Source organism: Gasterosteus aculeatus, chromosome 7 (assembly GCF_964276395.1).
Source record: "Gasterosteus aculeatus chromosome 7, fGasAcu3.hap1.1, whole genome shotgun sequence".
In the NCBI taxonomy this organism is placed as follows: domain Eukaryota; kingdom Metazoa; phylum Chordata; class Actinopteri; order Perciformes; family Gasterosteidae; genus Gasterosteus; species Gasterosteus aculeatus.
This window is the reverse complement of record NC_135694.1, coordinates 16,669,202-16,687,409: the sequence shown is the minus strand read 5'-3', so window position 1 is coordinate 16,687,409 and position 18,208 is coordinate 16,669,202. Positions and strand designations below refer to the sequence as shown.

General features: G+C 43.1%; 2 protein-coding genes across 4 annotated transcripts; one reads left to right on the top strand and one right to left on the bottom strand.

Annotated features, from left to right (window-relative positions):
* The first annotated feature begins 150 nt into the window (after nt 1-150).
* slc37a4b (solute carrier family 37 member 4b) lies at nt 151-9,734 on the top strand. Of its 3 annotated transcripts, none has more exons than XM_040182444.2 (10): nt 151-562; nt 2,202-2,622; nt 2,969-3,201; nt 4,926-5,172; nt 6,701-6,853; nt 6,950-7,035; nt 7,125-7,238; nt 7,319-7,384; nt 7,510-7,648; nt 7,746-9,734. In XM_040182444.2, exons 2-10 carry the CDS (start codon nt 2,475-2,477, stop codon nt 7,910-7,912), a joined length of 1,353 nt encoding a protein of 450 aa, XP_040038378.2. In that variant the 5' UTR covers nt 151-562; nt 2,202-2,474; the 3' UTR covers nt 7,913-9,734. The 3 variants fall into 3 exon arrangements, with proteins under 3 accessions (XP_040038378.2, XP_040038379.2, XP_077962641.1); XM_040182445.2 differs by having other exon boundaries at nt 242-490; XM_078106515.1 differs by lacking the exon at nt 151-562 and adding an exon at nt 672-763.
* A 1,073-nt stretch (nt 9,735-10,807) lies between these two features.
* On the bottom strand, nt 10,808-14,441 carry hmgn1b (high mobility group nucleosome binding domain 1b). Its single transcript, XM_040182200.2, has 6 exons — nt 13,861-14,441; nt 12,424-12,441; nt 12,234-12,263; nt 12,110-12,151; nt 11,913-12,020; nt 10,808-11,827 (listed from the first exon to the last, which is right to left on the bottom strand). Exons 1-6 carry the CDS (start codon nt 13,876-13,878, stop codon nt 11,780-11,782), a joined length of 264 nt encoding a protein of 87 aa, XP_040038134.1. The 5' UTR covers nt 13,879-14,441; the 3' UTR covers nt 10,808-11,779.
* Between the last annotated feature and the right edge of the window lie 3,767 nt (nt 14,442-18,208).

The window sequence follows — 18,208 nt, the reverse complement described above, 5'->3', positions numbered from 1 at the left end:
CCTTACAAACCCACGGGAGGTAAAAGGGCAATTGTTGTCTCCCGTGCCAGCTATCAAAAGGGATTGAACTTTAAAAGACCGTGAAGTTCGGCAATAACCCGTGAATAATCTTTGTTTTCTCTATGAAAACCGCCGGAGGATGGCAGTAGTGAGCAGTATGCGCTGAATGAGGATCTTTTATAAAACATCAACATGATATTGACAGATTTGTAATAGATATTTTACTATGTTTAATCCGCAGACGGGGCTGATCCTGAATCCACGCAGGCCGCAGCGTGACGAACTACACGCGTAAAGGGACCAGCAGCGGGAGCACGATGCAACATCTCAAACTACCGCAGCAGCGAGCTTCAGGGTCCGAAGCCGCGGCGGCTGCTGCGCGCGTGTCACGGGGACGCGCACACAAGCTGCAAATTCATGAACGCGCGTCTTCCTTTTTGTCTCACTTGTTTTGCCTGGATGGGATCGGCGAGAGGGACGCGAGTTAACGGTAATGTGATTTCTCCCGACATCTCGATAGCGACGACGTGGATAGCGGCGTGTCAGGCGGCGCACAGCTGCGGTACGTCTTGCTTCACGTCAGCATGGAGTGTCGTTTAGTCTCTGAAAGAGATTTAGTGTGACGTAACGCAGTACCACTCTGTACTCGTCCACGAGTTTACTGACGGTGCACCGGCGGCTGCTCAGAGCGCGGCCCCGTTCGATGAGTTGGTCGGACGACGTTTTATATCTAAAATAAGATGCTGCCTACTACGTCAGCCACGTGAGATCCCTGTTAGACAGCTGATATCTTCGCGTGTTTGCTACGCCAATGGCGAGACTGCGGTCAACTCAGCAGACGCTCGGATTCCCGTGGTCAACTCGGCAGACGCTTGACCTTTAGTGCACGTGTATGTTGATCGTTACGGTAACAAGTAACCGAAATAAAAATGATTTAATCAAAGATTCTGGACGATGACTGAGGTATGTGTGTTCAGGACTATTCTGACTTCTGTACAAAAAAAGGAATACGTACTGTACAAAGTTGGATAATTATCCTATATTTCAAAGTCCAAAAGGACAATTTCTCAAAGTTTGAACTGCAATAAAAATACTTTTCTCAATAATTCCAGTCAAAGACTAACATGTGTCAAGGACATCTCTGACTACTATTGTAAGAAAAGGGAAATGTTTTCTTCAAAGTAAAAGCCCTATAATTGCAAGTTCAAAAAGACCATATCTCCATATTTGAAATGCAATACATTTCTCAATAGTTCCAGGCAAAGACCAATGTACTCGTGTTAGGATCCTCTCTGACTACAAGGATGCTGAATCTGAAACATACTGTATGAATTTAGAGATTTCTCTAAAAAAAGTCCCATCAGTAAATGTTCAAAAAGAGCTGCAATAAAAACATTCTTCCCAATAATTCCACACAAAGACCAAATCTGTACAGTAAAAATACTTTATTTTCAGCCTGCTAGTAATCAGATAGGTCCTTAACACACGTGCATTGGTCTGGAGCTATTGAGAAATTTGTTTTGTTTTTTCAAATATGGAGAAATGTTGTTTTTGAACTTGCAAACATGGGGCTTTTACTTTGAAGAAATCTCCAAATCTGTACAGTAAAAATATTTTATTTAGTCAGAGAGGTCCTGTACACACATACTTCTATCATTGTCCGGAATTTGCTATTTAAATAGCCTTTATTCCGGTTACGTGTATAATACCGTAAATGCCATCATATACGTGCACTAACATTCAAGCGTCTGCTGAGGTGACCACGTGAATCCGAGTGTCTGCTGAGTTGACAGCAGTATGCCGAGGCCAGTTAAACATGAACTTTGTGTTTATATGACAAGTAACACATAGAGGCCGCAGGTCGATAATGCCACTTTATCCTCAACATGTGGCGGGCGATGTGGCGGTAAATAACATGGGGGCTGCTGGGAATCAACTGACATAACCGCATCACAACCACTGATATGTGCAGTGACAGCTTCAGATACTATATTGCTAAGATGGAAGGTTGTTCATGAAGACTTGTGTCTACTCATTCTTCCAAGCATCAGCTTCTCATTTGGAAGTTGTGTAATTATCATGTATTATCATGAAATGTTCTTTCATCTGCTCATCCAAGTGTCCAAGTGCTGAATATCTGCCATTCCTGACGGACCAGTCAAAATTATTTCTGTTATTTATTATGGTGTTATCCCTTCCAGGTTGGTGTAAGGTTTCCCTCCCTCCGTCCTCGGACAGCCCGAGCTTCCAGTCTGCAAGGATAGAGTTCTCATGTGTTCGTCCTCATGGTGAAGATTTAATCATCGCAGGCCAGCCGATGCTCGGTCTTTTCTCCACCTACCCAGTGCAAACAAGGAGTCAATAGCATCTACTTTTTTAACAAGAACTGTCCCAAGTTGGATTGGACCCAAATACAAGACCCTACTGAACCACCATAAAGTTGTGTTTCTCTGTTTTTGGAACCAACCGCCACCATGGGGGCCACAGGCTATGGCTATTATCGCACCGCCATCTTCTCCTGCATGTTCATTGGCTACTCGCTGTACTTCTTCAACAGGAAGACCTTCTCCTTCGTCATGCCCTCTGTGATGGAGGAGATCGAATTGGACAAAGATGACTTGGGTGAGACAGTCGGATGTGTGTTTTAATTGTTTGGTGAACTTAATATATTTGCTCAGGCAATAAATGGTTTCTGTAGACTAAAAACCCTGAAAATATATGCCTAAATCTTGCAATCTAAGCGCAGTGCAAAGGCATTAGCAGAACCGCCACCTGCCTGTACACATATGTGAATGTCTAATACAATGCATTGCTATGTTCGCTTGTTTTAAGTCCTACTCATTTAATGTCACCGGCAGTCAATTGGCTGATGTCTCATTCATGTTTGGTTGCCTTCATTGGTACAAAACTACCGCCTCTCTCTTCCTACGTTGCTTTTGTAACTGTAGCCTTGATTGCGTCTCTGCAGGTCTGATCACCAGCAGCCAAACCATGGCCTATGCCATCAGTAAGTTCATCAGCGGCGTGCTATCGGACCAGATCAGCGCCCGCTGGCTCTTCTCCATCGGCCTCTTCCTGGTGGGCGGCATTAATGTGGTGTTCTCCTGGTCCTCCACCGTCCCCATGTTCTCCCTGCTCTGGTTCATCAACGGGCTGGGTCAAGGCTGCGGCTGGCCCCCGTGTGGCAAAGTACTGCGCAAGGTAATACTGCACCGGTATTCAGGGCAGCCGTGTGAAAGGGGATAAACCTGCCAGACATGTTGTGTGTGGTTCTCCATCCATTCTAGCGGGAGGTGGAGAGAGTGGATAGTTTGGAAATCAAAGGGTTACCTAACAAACAGCAAAGGCCTCATTCCTGACCAACTTTTTGGATTATAAAGCCGAACGGCCGGTAGGACAGGCAGGACTCGAGAAACCACACACTCAGAGTCCACTGGGGGCTCCTTGACAGTCACAGAGCTCAAAAGGTGAAGGAATAAATAGGCTTTGGCGTGCTGAAGGGGATCAGATTACTGGAAGAAGTATTTATAGAAGATCCTCAGCAGACCTTTCTAGAGGAAAAACAACTTTGACTAAAGGTGTTTCCCTCGTCTCGAGAGAGTTGACGATCTTATGAAAGGCTTGAGTCTTCACCAGTTTGCCCCGGTTTCTAGAGCTGCTGCTTCACGCAGGCGAGTTATCATCCTCATGCCGTGGATCAGCTTTGTGTTGATTCAGCTTTGGGGCTTAAGTGATTCTCACGTTACTGGTTACTCGTTTGGGTATGCTGAGTGAGGAATCCTAATGGCGTTATTCAGCTCTGTTACATGATGAGGGTGTGTGGTTCGGATGCCATTTCTCCAGCAGCAGTCAAATACAAAGATAATCTGAAAAAAGGAAAATGTTCATTAGGTTTTGGTTCTATTTTGGCCTCTCTTACAGACAATTAAACTAGAAAGGTGATATCTGCCTGGTGTGTCTGGTCTGACCACTGATGTAAAGTTTTATTGAATTATTACAACCCACAATTGGCTGGATGTTTCCTCCATTACATGATCTCCGGCTGCAGAGTAGTGTGATGGAAGATTTTCTCATACAACCAGCAAACCTGTTTTGTTTATTCCTTGCGGGGTAAAAGAAGTCTGCAACAACTACCATGCACAGACAGCAGCAAACTGCAACAGCGTTTAAGAGCGTTACAGCGGCACCGAGGTCCCAGACTTGAGTGAGCCTCGGAATGTAGTTACAATACACGTCTGATTAGATTTAGGAGCCTACATGGACACCTCTGCCGTGGTCTTTTGTCTCGAGGTCTACTACCGGAGACATCCACACCTCATCCTTTCTCCACGCAGCCGTGTCATGCATAGAGAGATCAGATCAAAGGGTAGAGGTGTTCGGAGTCTCTTCTGCTCAGACAGTTACCACACACCTGGTGCAGTGGAACACTTTTCACACTATTAGCCTCATGATCAGCTCCAGACATTTAATCTAATAAAACATTGTGGCATCATTATATTTGGCCATTACGGTTGGGGATGGAAAAACGTTATCACTTCCGCCCCCGACCAGCGGTGGGCTAGTTAACAGTACTTTGTGAAAGATAATGGTCTTTGGAGAAAGCGGAATACCCACGAAACCACAAGAGTTCTTTTGACATGCAGCTGTATCAGGATAGGCCCGATATGATGCAGTTTGCTATGAACAGACTCGCCCTCTTTCTCACACACGCGGGTGATCTCATGACTCTCATAGCTGAGATAATAATGATCAGAATCAGCATGTTTGTGAAAACGAACTGTGGGTTGCCTCATGGAAATGGATCTAGGAAAGGCAGCCGACAATATATTCAGTATACGATTGTTGTAAACACGCAGTCTGCATTCTCTGCCTGCGCTGTAGAAAGTTTACCATCCTCTGCTTTACTTTGTCCTTGTGTCCCCTAGTGGTTTGAGCCCTCCCAGTTTGGAACATGGTGGTCCGTGCTGTCCTGCAGCATGAACCTGGCCGGGAGTCTGGGTCCGATCCTGGTCACCGTACTCCTGCAGTACTACCACTGGAGGACTATCCTGACAGCGTCGGGGATCTTCTGCGCCTCCTTCTCATTTGTTTGTGTGGTGTTTGTAAAGAACGAGCCGAAGGACGTGGGCCTTCCCAGCATCGAGGGAGCAGCCAAGAAGGGGGCAAAGGGGGGTAAGCAGAGGGAGGAGAGAAGAGCCAGCAGGTTTTCACAGCGGCTACAGAGGTTTCTCTACCGCTTTCTCTGCCGAATGCTCCCAATACCCACACTCGCTTGCAAATGCCTGTATGACAAACATCTGGTAACCGTCTAGAGGCTTGTTAAAACATTGGCATTACGTTTGGAGGTTTACAAAAGGTACACTTATTTGTTTAGGACCTCCCATGTACAGATACAAAATATTATTATTAATATAAATTATTACAAAATAAAGTAATTTTGAAGAGGGTTGTTCGACTGAAAATGAAAGCGTTTTCTGTGACACGGTGCTAACAGGGGTAATAGTGCTAAAAGTGGCGGCGCAGAGCTAATCTGTAGGGCAAACGTGGAACGCCCCAACTATGTCAACAAAGCAAGGAAAACTCAGATTAAGACTTTAACAGAATGAGACTGACTCCATTCTCTACTGAGGTAGACATTACTCCCCTCTATATCACAAATAGTGTTTTGCTGCTATAGTAATACGCTTAGCTTGTACCTGTTAGCCCCTAGCCTTTTTTTGGCCTTTGAAAATGGCATATGATAAAAGGTGTAATTACTCTGGAACCTCTTTGTCCATCTGGACATGTTTTCCTCTCAGGATAAAGGGGAACCCCTGTGAGTATTCTATTGTTTATACATCAGTTTACATGTTACTGGTTAAGAAATATAGAAATATGGCACACAAAAAAACTCCCTTTTCACTGAGGCTTTAGTGCAGGCCTCACGGCAGAGAAACTGGAGGAATGAAAATCTGTATTTTCTTTTTACAAGTCCGGCTGTAGTACAAGTTAAACTGATATTGAATTGACATAGATGTTTTCTTTTTCTAAAGGGACTTTGGGCACCAAAATCACCACAGGGTCAAGGTAGCTATAGTTAGGGCTCAACATAAATGTAAATGTATCTGCAACTTTAGTTACGCGGGAATAGACTAGACTTGGTGTGTGTTTCTCAAATGACAACCATGATCGCTTCTTAACCACCCGAGTGTGCGGGATTACAACCTCATACACAGTCACAGCTGTAACCCATAAACCAAGATCACTATGCAGATAAGGCAGAGCAGGTCATTGATAAAATGTCCTTTCATACAGACCAAGCAGCAACAACCACTCATTTTGTGTTTGGATTTTGTTTTCATAGTTGAATCAAGTCACCTAATCCTTACCCAACCTTTCCTCCTTGTTCAGTGTCATTGTGGACTTTTTATAATACTTACTTACACTTGGCCACTCTGATTAGCATGCTGCAAATTATTTATATTCAAATGAACTGATAACTTACAAATGGCACATGGGACAGGTCTTGACACTATGCCTTTATGACAGATAAAATCAGATGTTTAACTGCATTTAACAGATGAAACTGCACTTATGTTGTAAATGCAAATAGTTTTCTAACCCTCACATACAAGTACCCTGACCACATACCATGCTGAATGTACCTCCACCATCTGATCTATAGTTTAAATGACCGTGTGAACGTTTCTCCCCTGCCCAGGCAACGGGGAGAGCACCCTGAGGGAGTTCCTCCTCTCCCCTTTCCTGTGGGTGCTGTCTCTGGGCTACTTGGTGGTGTTTGGGGTGAAGACAGCTGCCACTGACTGGGGACAGCTGTTCCTCATGCAGGAGAAGGGCCAGACGGTTCTCATGGGTATGCATTTTCTTGAATTGTCCATCGCCTCTCACTAGTTTTTTTCTCCGTCCGGCTGGTTATTCGTGCTGACATCAAGTGCTTTGTCTCCCGCAGGGAGCACCTACATGAGTGCCTTGGAGGTGGGGGGTTTCGTGGGCAGCCTCGCGGCAGGGTTCCTCTCGGATCGAGCTGTAGCTCGGGTGAGTAACTGCGCTTGGATGTATCCCGCAGAAAATGAGTGGGATTATTGAGCTGGGTTCAGTACCTTCCTCCTTTTGACTTCCTCCAGCAAGGGTTGGGAACCCACGGCAACCCTCGACACAGGCTGCTCCTGCTCATGATGGCCGGTATGTGCGTGTCCATGTACCTCTTCAGAGTCACAATCACACTTGATATGCCACAGGTAATTACAATTTATGTTATTTTATTTACATTCTAAAATGCTTGAAGCGGACATCACAGTCGCTCATTGTCTTGGCATAGGAGGCTCCTCTTTGGGTCCAAGTCCTTCATCCTGTCTCTGTCCTCGTTGGCGTATCAGAAAAAGAGGTAGGCTCAAAGAAATTTTGGTGGATTTCCCGCAGTGTTTCCCCAACATTATATTGGGGGGGGCGCCCCGCCTGTCGGCTGGTCCGTTAACCCAACTACTACTTTTTTCACATCGTCGCACGCAGATCTGGATCCTGTTCCTTGGTGCCATGTTTGGATTTTCTTCCTACGGACCAATTTCCTTGTTTGGGGTGATAGCCAGTGAAAGTGCTCCTTCAAATTTTTGTGGAACCTCTCATGCTGTTGTAGCTCTGATGGCTAATGGTAAATTCACATGACATGCCGAATCACCTGTACGACTTGCTCTGGAATACCAGCGTAACACGTTGGCCTGACCAAACAACTTCTCCACTCGTTTCAGTTGGAGCTTTTATGGCGGGCCTTCCCTTCAGCACCATTGCCAAGCAACACAGCTGGGACACGGCCTTCTGGGTTGCTGAGGTCATCATGGCGGTTGCCACCATCGGCTTCTTCCTTTTGCGCAACATGCGCACCAAGATGGGACGGCTTGCAGAGAAAACGGACTAGTGCATCATCCTGAATTGAGCCAACTGCTGACATCCTGTCATGTGACTAGATGCACGGCGTTCTCACAGTGTGCCGGTTAGACCTAAAGAATACTGCACATTAATACGCCAATTAGACCAAACACAGAGGATTCTCAGAGAAATGCCTTTGGACTCACAATAGTTGATAATTCATCAAATACAAACATTTCATCACATTAGACCTATTCAATTCAATTCATTTTATTTTGTATCGCCCCAAATCGCAAATTACAAATTTGCCTCAGAGTGCTTTACAGTCTGTACACATGCAACATCCTCTGTCCCGAAACCCACACATCACCTAGAAACCCACCTAGAGATATAGGTCTGATACCAACTGGATATCTGTGACTAGGACAATCTGGTACTGGTACTATTGTTTAAAATGAATGATATACAATAATATTGAGATTTATATTTCAATATTTTTTGGTAACATTGTGTCTTACAAAGCAATATTTAAGTCAAACCTAGTGTTGCCTTGCACATAAAAGAATGATCCCAGTCTCTTCCACACAGTGAGGCATATAAACTTATCAAGTAAACATTATAATCGGATTGGTACTTGGTACCAGCTGTTCCTAAAGCCTAGGTAACCGTATAAAAATAAAAATAAAAGTCGGATCGGTGTTTCATCAACACGAGGGTGGTAGACTGTTCATCACTACCTAACATTTTAAAGGAGCAGTCTAGGATTTAGTGGCATTGAGTGGTGAGTTTGTAGATTTCAACCAACTGATCACCTCTCCTTTGACCCCCGCCTTTCTGAGCATGTCGAGAACTACAGTGGCCTTCAGGTAACGAAAACAACACAAGAACAAGTGTTTGGTTTGTTCCTTCTAGGCTACTTTAGTAACACAGCAACATTTGAAGGGCTCATTCTGAGCTAAAGAAGGATTTTTTATTTTTAGGCGGCTGTATACTAATTTCTAAACATATTTTATGTTATTTTATTACAGCGATTCTACCAAAAAATCCTAGATACCAGCACACAAAGGTAGTATTCCAGTGGAGCAATTTAAGACGGCTGTGAACTAAAAAGAATGTGCACTCAAAAGTGTGTGAAGGTCAGTGGAGGTCAGTTGGATGTAATCTATTGAATGTTTCCTACTGGGCCTTTATAATGTATAATGATGTGCACTCAAGTCGTAGCATGTGTCGTCATCATGATTGTGAAAGGCTCATTATTTCAATGAAGTAATAGGAGAGGATGATATGTTTATACACTGTTGTGTGGGACGTGATCCACAATATTATTCTTGAACCTTGTCAATCTCGCGTGATCAGAAGTGTCTTCTTAGAAGGACAAACATCAAATTACAGCTGTTTCATCACAAAAGGTTACAACTGTATACTGTTAACATAGTAATTTAAGGAAGGAATCTGACTTAATGTAAAGTTGAGTTTATTTGATTTCACTACTGGTAGTTTAAACTTATCGCCTGACAATTAACTGTGAGCTATGTCTCTTGCTTTAGCCAATTCTGGAAAAAAAAAAACTAGTTGTGAAGCACACAGGAACACCTTTGCCTTTATTCGTCCTGTTCTCTGCTCTGTTCTCTCAGCTCAACAGATTATGCCCCTGAACTAGCTAACGTATGTCTTTTTGTTGCTTCACATGAGTAGAGACAAGACATTGGACAACACCAGCACTCCCGGCGATCATCATTACAAATCTGTATAAGATCAAAAAAAATGAAAGAAATCATTCACTGCATAGTTTTCAATGGTTTATGTAGGACGAGCTATTTTGTGATAGACTGCCACTGACTATTTTACCAATAAAAACAAAGCCATGACAAGGGTGGGTTTGTCTTTTTGGGGTTACTCCTCAAACAAGAGGAAACAAGGTGACAAGCTAATTGTGTATTATTGAAAAGCATGCGATGATAACGTCCTCTGAGTCTTGGCGCACAGACTTTGCAATTTAAGTAATAGGAGTAAAAAAAAAAATCAATTCCCTTTAAATGTGTGGTAGGGCTTCAGAGGGAAGTTTAACACCCTATAATGAAATACCAACTGGCGCAGAGCAGTCACTGGATGAGGCAGACACGTGTTTGTAGTGATTAACAAAATGTTTATTACAGATATAAAGTTAAAGATCTATAGATATGAAGATCTGACTCTTCTCCAGCGTAACAATGTCCGCCAACCAATCACAGCAAACCCGGAAGTGAGCGCACTACTGCTACTGTATCACGGCTACGTAAAGGCGCACGTTGTTAGTTTGTTTACTAACACGGAGGGTAAATATAATTATGTCACGGTGACGAGTAAGCATCTCGAAATGAGTCAAAAAGCAAGAGGAGAAAACGCGAGCTGGTAAAGCAGCGGCCCGCGGGGATCTGTCCGTGGTGCTGAAACTCTTCCTCGTCTGATTTTATTGGGATGGTTTCTAAAAGCAGCGTAATTGTGGCCGTTCATAAAGGTTAAAGGTTCATAAACAGGGAATTAAACAATGCACCTGCTCCTTCTATTATGATGCTGCCAAAGTGTCACTCCGTGGACAGAACTTGAATTTGTCCTCTTCACCTTGAAGAATCAAGTACCAGTCAAACGTCTGGACACATTTTTAGCACTGTATTCAATGAGACAAGTGTGTCCAAACTTTTGACTAGTACTGTAAATTAGCTGGTCTACCTTGACCCAACAGCAGATAATGAATCAAGTTTTATTTTACATGTAGAAAACATTTGTTATAGTGTAGGTGCTTGCTTGGTGATTTAACAAATATAAAATCACTATCAATGCGGAAGCGGCAAGCACATTTCTAAATTATAAATATCAATATTTATTGTATTCTCACTTTCATTCATTTTTAGAAACAGTTACAGCAATCTTTCAGCAACCTCGCTCATAAACCGACGCCTCAGAATGAAACAACTACCAACAGAGTTTTATTGGTTTGTTGATAACAATCATTACACAGGTACATCTATAAACAAATAAAAATGAACTGCACACTTGTACTTGATACAGATATCTAAAACCCACATTAATATTGCTACTGCTGGTATGCATTTGACATCTCAAATAAATGTACAGTTTGTCGGTTGGCCTTAAAGACGCCAATCTCAACAGTTTGTTTTTGATGGTTACACACCTCATTATCGTGGCTAAGAAAACAAATTCCATTTTTACCATCCTTACTATGTACCATTACACAATGCATATAGAAAGATTGAAAACCTTTTTTTTCACAGCAGCTATACAAATTTATTGCGATGCTATCACAGAAACAGAGACACAACCAACACACGCGATGCAGTTTTGATAAGGAGAGCTCGAGTACTAGGGATTTTTAGCTTTATTGATCAGATTCATTGAAAATCTGCATGAGTACAAGAGATAACATATAGGAACAAAGCTTACAAACATTCTAAAACACTGTTCTTTATTATGAACAATAAAACAATGAGTTGCCCTGTGACTTTGTCTATTCCCACCCCGCACAGATTACACACATTGTCCCTTATAAAGCATATGGAATGTAATCCACGTGGACAAGCTCCTCTGGTTGTTGCCCCAGCTGCTGTGAACGCTGTGCTTAAGCGCCGACACAGTAACCTGTCCTGCAACCCCTCCCCGCCCTCTTCACATTTAAAAATGAAACGAAATCCACTGACAGAAACAACAACCGCGATTTTTTGTGGCGATGCAAAATTGTGGGATGTGACGAAATTCCCGTCTCCAAATTGACTTTTTTTTCTTTCATTAAAAAAAAGTGTTCTCTACAATCAAACTACTAAAAAACCTGTATTTAGAAAATAGTTGATAAAAATATTCCCCTGGATTGTACAAGAAAAGAGGTACAGGGAGCACTGGCAAAGACGTGGTTTGAGAGATGTTATTCTGCCGCATCATCTTTTTCGTCCGCTTCTTCTGTGGCCGGTGCCTGGAGAATAAAAGTTTTATTGAGTTTAATCACCGCATAGATTAGTTGGATTTTGCATGTTTACATAGGATGCCACATGCATTACCTCTTCCTCGGCTTTGGCTTCGCCGTTCTCAGCGGGGGCCTCTGGTGCTTTCTCCTCGGGCTTTGCCTTCTCCACCTCCTTGGCTTTTTTAGGCTTAGCAGGTGCCTTCTGCAACGCATAAATATTCAACCTATTAGTCACACGGGCAACAGTCTAAAAAAGGACTAAAACCAGAGGTAATGAAAACAAACTCCCACCTTGGGCTTAGGTTTGGCCTCTGCCTTTGAAGGTGCAGGTTTCTGTGGGACAAAAGAAGATTTGTCAGCATTAAGAATGCAGTTAGCGCTATGCGTATTGAGAGTATGGGCTTAATATACTTACTTCACTCAACCTGAGAGATCTCCTCTTGGCCTGCACAGGGTAAACACACAGGTGATTACTTTCAACACATCCGTCAATCGCACTCACAGATGGGGTCTTACTGACCCCTGGTGGGTGCACAGACTAACGTTTTTATTTATAGAAGAAAAAAGATCAGATGTTATATCAAGTATCTTTAATTATTACTTACCACTGTTTCTCCCCCTGCCTGTTAGAGACAAAACAATCAAAGAAATCCAGTTACAGCATTTTTCTGCATTTTAATGTGCCTATGGTGAGTTGATGGGGGGTAGAAGGTCATGGGATTTAAGTATTAGTTATGTAACTCAAAAGTGGGCGTTTCCCGACAGAACGTTGGCCTATGGGTGTACGCGAGCTTCATACATGATTGAGCTCAGACCAGCCGCTGTGATTGGCTGAGATATGTTCTAAATCTCGGAACAATAGGACTGGTAACCACGGAAGAGCAAGACTCACTTCTCAATCACGCCCATTACACATTCTACTCGGCACTCAGCAGAATGAATCAACGCGGAAGTACATTTGTCTACACAGCAACAGCAATCGAAGTCTGCATTCTACACACAGCAAAGTGTAGTTTAGGCCGCGGCCTGAGGTCGCGCTCTCGCGCCTCCTGTGATTTGTCTGCGCTGTGGAACTCCGCCTCCCCGCGAGCGCATCCATTCATTGGTAATAAAACGGGATTGCCAGTTTACGGAGCGAAACCGAGCCGTGCAGCGAGCGGCTCCCGCCACGAATTTGAAAAGAGTCACTACGAGACGCTCAGCGGCGACTCCGTCGATCTGGTAGCAGATTCTACTAGAACCCCCAGCAACAGGAGCAGGCGCTTTGCTGACGGAGGCTCGCCATTGCATAACCCTTCGACTGGCCTGAGCCGACTACACATAAAGACACTCGGCGGACACGACGACCGCCTCCCAAGAAATGCCATTTTTTTCAACGTTGATAAAAGGGCGGCCATTCATTAACAAAAACAACACATGCATGTTAGCTTTTAGGGAAGCGCCATTCGCATATTATCGTTTAAAAAAACGAGTTTGATCCACGAGACAGCCTTTAAAGGACTCGTTTCCCACGCGATAACCACTGGCTTAGCGTAAAAGCCCAACACCCACCGAATAACATCCTTTAAATTTCAGTATGCGTTTTAGAAACTTTAGTGGCCAGCGCGACGACCCCCATAGGAAACAATCAATATGCCGCCAACTTTCTATGCAGAAAAAGCAGCCCGTCGACTGAGAAAACGTCCCTGCCTGGTCCTACGCTGCAAGTTAACGTAATTTACACGCAATTGTAACTGTGGATTTCACCATCTTGCAGTATAAATATAAAATCCGACACGGGGGGAAACCACTCGGCACAAAGATAATCACTGCACAAGATGTAGCACCGAGAACCAGCCACTTTACGACATCAAAACAGACAAGCACGTCAACTAAACTCCTGAATGCAAGCGGCGACATTGTACACACTCATCTGCAACAAAAAAAACGTATTTGTAGCAACATTTTGTAACAACTCGGACCGCTGGCTGTAACTTACACATTGCATTTGGGGGTTATAAACGCCGTATTACTGAATGCATGAAAGATGTCGGTCTACTCACTTTGCTCCTTTTAGGCATGGCTGGTTTGTGTGGGGTGAGTTTTTTTTTTTTTAAGAAAAAAGAGCTAAATGTTGCTCAATACAGGAGAAAGATACAGTGGTATATTCTGGATAAAGCTGTACCAGTACAGTCTAATACAGCGTAGCGCGACGGTAATGTTCCATTGGCAGAAGAACTAGCTCAAACCGGATTGGATTCTCCCCCTCCCTCCTTATTCAAACCATTATAGTTTCTGCATGATTGACGGGGTTATATCCCGCCCCCGCTTCCCGATGATTGGACAACCCAGTCGTCAGCAAAGCGATTTCAAATTTAAGCTCCTACCTGTGTGGGTACGTCGCACGTCAATCAACAAACGCGGCGAGTCATTTGTCTTTCCGTGCAGCCATCTGCTGTAACAAGGCAAAAATTGTCATTAAATCTCGACTTCCACCCCGCTCGGAAGTCGACCGTGTCCTCCATTAAAATGCAATATATTTTCACGCGCGGTACCGTATTTTTAAAAGTACACTCAAAATGTGTGCATTTAATATGAGTGACAAACAGTGTGTGTTGTCTTTCTGTAGGCTTATTGGCAGAATATTGTGAAAGGGGTGTGTGCTCCCCCAGCCAAGCCTTTTGTATTTCAGCTGGGGGGGAAAATGGCGACGGGGTACGTGTGGGTACGACCACCTATATCCGTGCTTTGTGAGCCTGCGGGTCCGAATGTGACTCCAGTGGAAACAACCGCGGCGGCGCTGCAGCGTTTCTGTGATGGAATAAGTCTTTTGAGAGATTCAATGTATTCTTTCACCCTACGTCTTATTCCACCTGTATTCCCGCGGACGCGGCTAAATACCTGTACAGTTAATGCAGTGCTTAAACAATACATTTTGTCTTTGTTTCTATTGATAAGCTTATGGAAATGTTTCTATTCAAGTTAATGGTATTTACTGGCCTTCTGTAAATGCCCGTCATCATTCTGGTGAGATATTAACTCATATTGTGTTTATATTTTGCTTATAAAATTTGAACAGGCAATATATAGATTTTTACTAGTGTGTTCTTGTGCTTTGGTCAACGTCTTATTAAAATATTTGGCATGTATAAAAAAGTCAATGACGATCTGCAGTTTATTTACCATAAAATAACAGCACAGATTAAAAAAGAAAATCCGGTTCCCTATAAATAATCCCTTTCTGACATTTGGAGAACAATACAAAACATGTCAGCTCAAACTTGGTGTGGATGCAACATTCAGCCCATTTTTAGTTTGTTTAGCTGAAATGTATTTTGAGTATTATATTCCATTCAGTTAAATATCACACCTTCTTTCAATTGAATTTCTGAGAGCTTTTAATAGAGTACTCATCGAGGTGTATTGTTTTACAGTTGCACTTGCACCCTGCTTGCTACATTCTACAGCAGTTTGTGAACACACCGAAAAAAAGTTTTATAGGAGTATCCGCCAAACCCTCGTTGCACCTGTCTGAGACAATTTACTGCTAACAAATGCTCAAATAGGTTCACGTGAAATTTACCAATAAAACTGCTGGTTTTGGGCCTTTTTGTTCTAGTACAATAAGGGAAGACATTAAAAAGTATCTTCTTTTGCATCTTCTTTAATGGCAGCTTATAAAGGTCCTGGAGACTAGTACAAATTTTCCCACAGCAAGTTTGGTAACATCACTCAGATATTCTTTACATCCAGGGCAGCACACTTCAACAACTTTTACATTTGAAGATATATGAGAATAATAATGCCACCCATTGGGAACGAGACGCTCTGCCCTGACGCGGTTAATGAAGTGACTTAAGGCGTCTAAGCAGCATCGTTTTAACATAAAAAGTATAGCTGCTGAAAAACCTGCCCTCAACTGTGAGATCAGTGAGGACACTTGGTGTAAACATAGCAAAAGATATGCATTCTGAAATGGAAACTTTGTAGTGTGTACGTAATGTTAATAGTCACAGACTCCGAGGTACAATAGGTGTAATCTAGAAAAAGAATTTCTTCTTCTAAAAGAGGGTTTTCAAATTGGCCAAAGAGACAATTGGCCCATTTCTTATTTGACACCCTGTAGATTCACCCAGTTTATCCAGATAAAAGGTTCCAGTCTGCTCCGCTGGGGAGAGTGGGTGAAACAATCAGGCCCAGTCACATGCTGATGCTGTGGTTATCATGGTAATGACACGAGAGTTTACTTCACCCCAGTTGTCCACCTGACAAGACAAAAGAGCAGAATGGGTTGCGCATGAATTAGTTACCTGCATCTCTTGTTAAGATTCAATGTAAACCTTAATAACAACAACTCATTCTGATGGCTGTTTATAGTCTCTGCGTACTTAACTGTGAAGTAAGGACATGCACAAAGAATCAATTCTAACTTGTTCAGAGCCACAAGCGAGATACGGAGCGGAGTTCCTGTATTTCACACAGTCAGAGTTTTTCTCTGCTTTGTTTATGCAGGCCGTTACAGCCCACAACACTGACCCTACCAACCTTTGGTCCCCCCCCAGGTTAACACTTTTAGCACGGTTGTTGCATGCAATCGTGGCTGAAATATAGTTGACTGAAAAATAATCTCTCCTTTGTAACAGTGATGTGGTTTCTGCTTATTGCATAATTTATATGAAGGGCCTTTCTGGGCCGGGTCATAGTATTTTGGTGTAAACGTGATCTTACAGCTGATGTTTAAAAAAAAAGAATAGATACATAGATATATACTTTATTTATCCCCAGGGGGTAATTTGTGAAAGGTTATCATACGTCATGTACAAGTACCACAGCCGTTTCTTAGTAAGCGCTGTGCAGTTTTAAGTCGTACACAGAAACTGTATTGTAATTTCTCACCCTGCATTCCCACTCTGAAGACGTATTATGCATATACATATTTCTGTTTATTATTTGTGTTGTCAATGCCTCATTCTTTCATCTCGTGAGCAGGGAATGAAAATCTGATGTATATACTTAGTAGCCAGTGCAAACAGCAACATTACCAAAAGTGCATACAGTGCTAACAACATCAACCGTGCTAAAAGTGTTAACCTGTGGGGGGGACCAAAGGTTGGTAGGGTCAGTGTTGTGGGCTGTAACGGCCTGCATAAACAAAGCAGGGAGAAACTGACTGTAACACACGGAGAGGGAGATCTAAATCTATACTTTGGGAACACGTCTTTGCTGCTCTAATGGTCAGAATTTTGATATTAGGTACAATAGTTTGGTATTCAATCTTATTCTTTCACAGTAATTGCGAGAAATTAATATCTCATTATGATGATATTACTTTACGGTGGAAGTGGTCCTCCAAATACTGTGGGAATAACATCCCGTTGCTTTTATAGAAGTGCATGCTAAAAACATTGAGTCGAATTTGCGGCCTTACTGTTTTTTCTTTATAGCGTGCAAAATTTAAATGGAGGAGCAGGGTACCACGAAGTTGATAAGTGCGCAAACTTGCTATAATGAATCCACATAATTTGATAATGGATGGAAGCACTTCTGCCACCGCTGACATGCAAAGCTGTACTCTGACTTTACTATTCTCCTTTCTTTTCTCGTACAATTAGCTTGGCAAGATGTGAAAATATGCGTGTTGCAAAAAGAATGTCCTGCAGCTCTCTCTGTAAAGATATTGTATATGCACGGCGGAGGGAGGGGAGGGGGACAGGGTGTTAGGTAGGGTTAATAAAACAATGCTGTTGTTGTGTTGAGTGTGGGGCAGCCCATTACAGCTGGTGCCTCTTGCTGTCCTTTCCCTGCTTTTTCCCTCCCGAGTTGTAAGAACACCGCAGGGGAGACAATTGCGACTACATCTCACACAGGGAAGTAATAATGCAAAGCCTTCCGAGGCGTTTTTGTTTTTGTGGCACAAATAATTTATATGTTTTGCTTAAAAAAAGAATGAATGCAACACTGTTGTCGCAGAGGTTACTTTAAGTCATAGAGACCATGGCATAATCCTCAGGAGTGGGACAGGATGATGTAAAGGTGACTCCTTCCAAAGCCTCTCTGACACAAGGCAACTCATTCTTTTATCTTCTTCACTTTCTCTTCCACACACACACACACACACACACACACACACACACACACACACACACACACACACACACACACACACACACACACACACACACACACACACACACATATTTGCATACTGTCGGTGGCTGTTGGTCAAGTAGACCAGGAACACATGGGTCTGTGCAGCTGTGTTTTGCACAAACGCAGCGTCTGAATGGCGCCTTTAAGAAAACCATCGGTCAGATATGACTGTGAACGGATCAGCTGGATGTAAGGATGTCTCTTTCCCTCTCTCTCTCTCTCTCTCTCTCTCTGCCCCCCCCCTCTCTCTATCTCACTAAG

Bases quoted from the DNA above. Each gene is read 5' to 3' on its own strand.
- slc37a4b (XM_040182444.2), top strand. From the start codon at position 2,475: ATGGGGGCCACAGGCTATGGCTATTATCGCACCGCCATCTTCTCCTGC. The intron at 7,239-7,318 runs GTAATTACAATT...GTCTTGGCATAG, and splicing joins TCACACTTGATATGCCACAG to GAGGCTCCTCTTTGGGTCCA. The intron at 7,649-7,745 runs GTAAATTCACAT...CACTCGTTTCAG, and splicing joins TGTAGCTCTGATGGCTAATG to TTGGAGCTTTTATGGCGGGC.
- hmgn1b (XM_040182200.2), bottom strand. The intron at 12,152-12,233 runs GTAAGTATATTA...TTTGTCCCACAG, and splicing joins GATCTCTCAGGTTGAGTGAA to AAACCTGCACCTTCAAAGGC. The intron at 12,021-12,109 runs GTGGGAGTTTGT...TATGCGTTGCAG, and splicing joins AGGCCAAACCTAAGCCCAAG to AAGGCACCTGCTAAGCCTAA.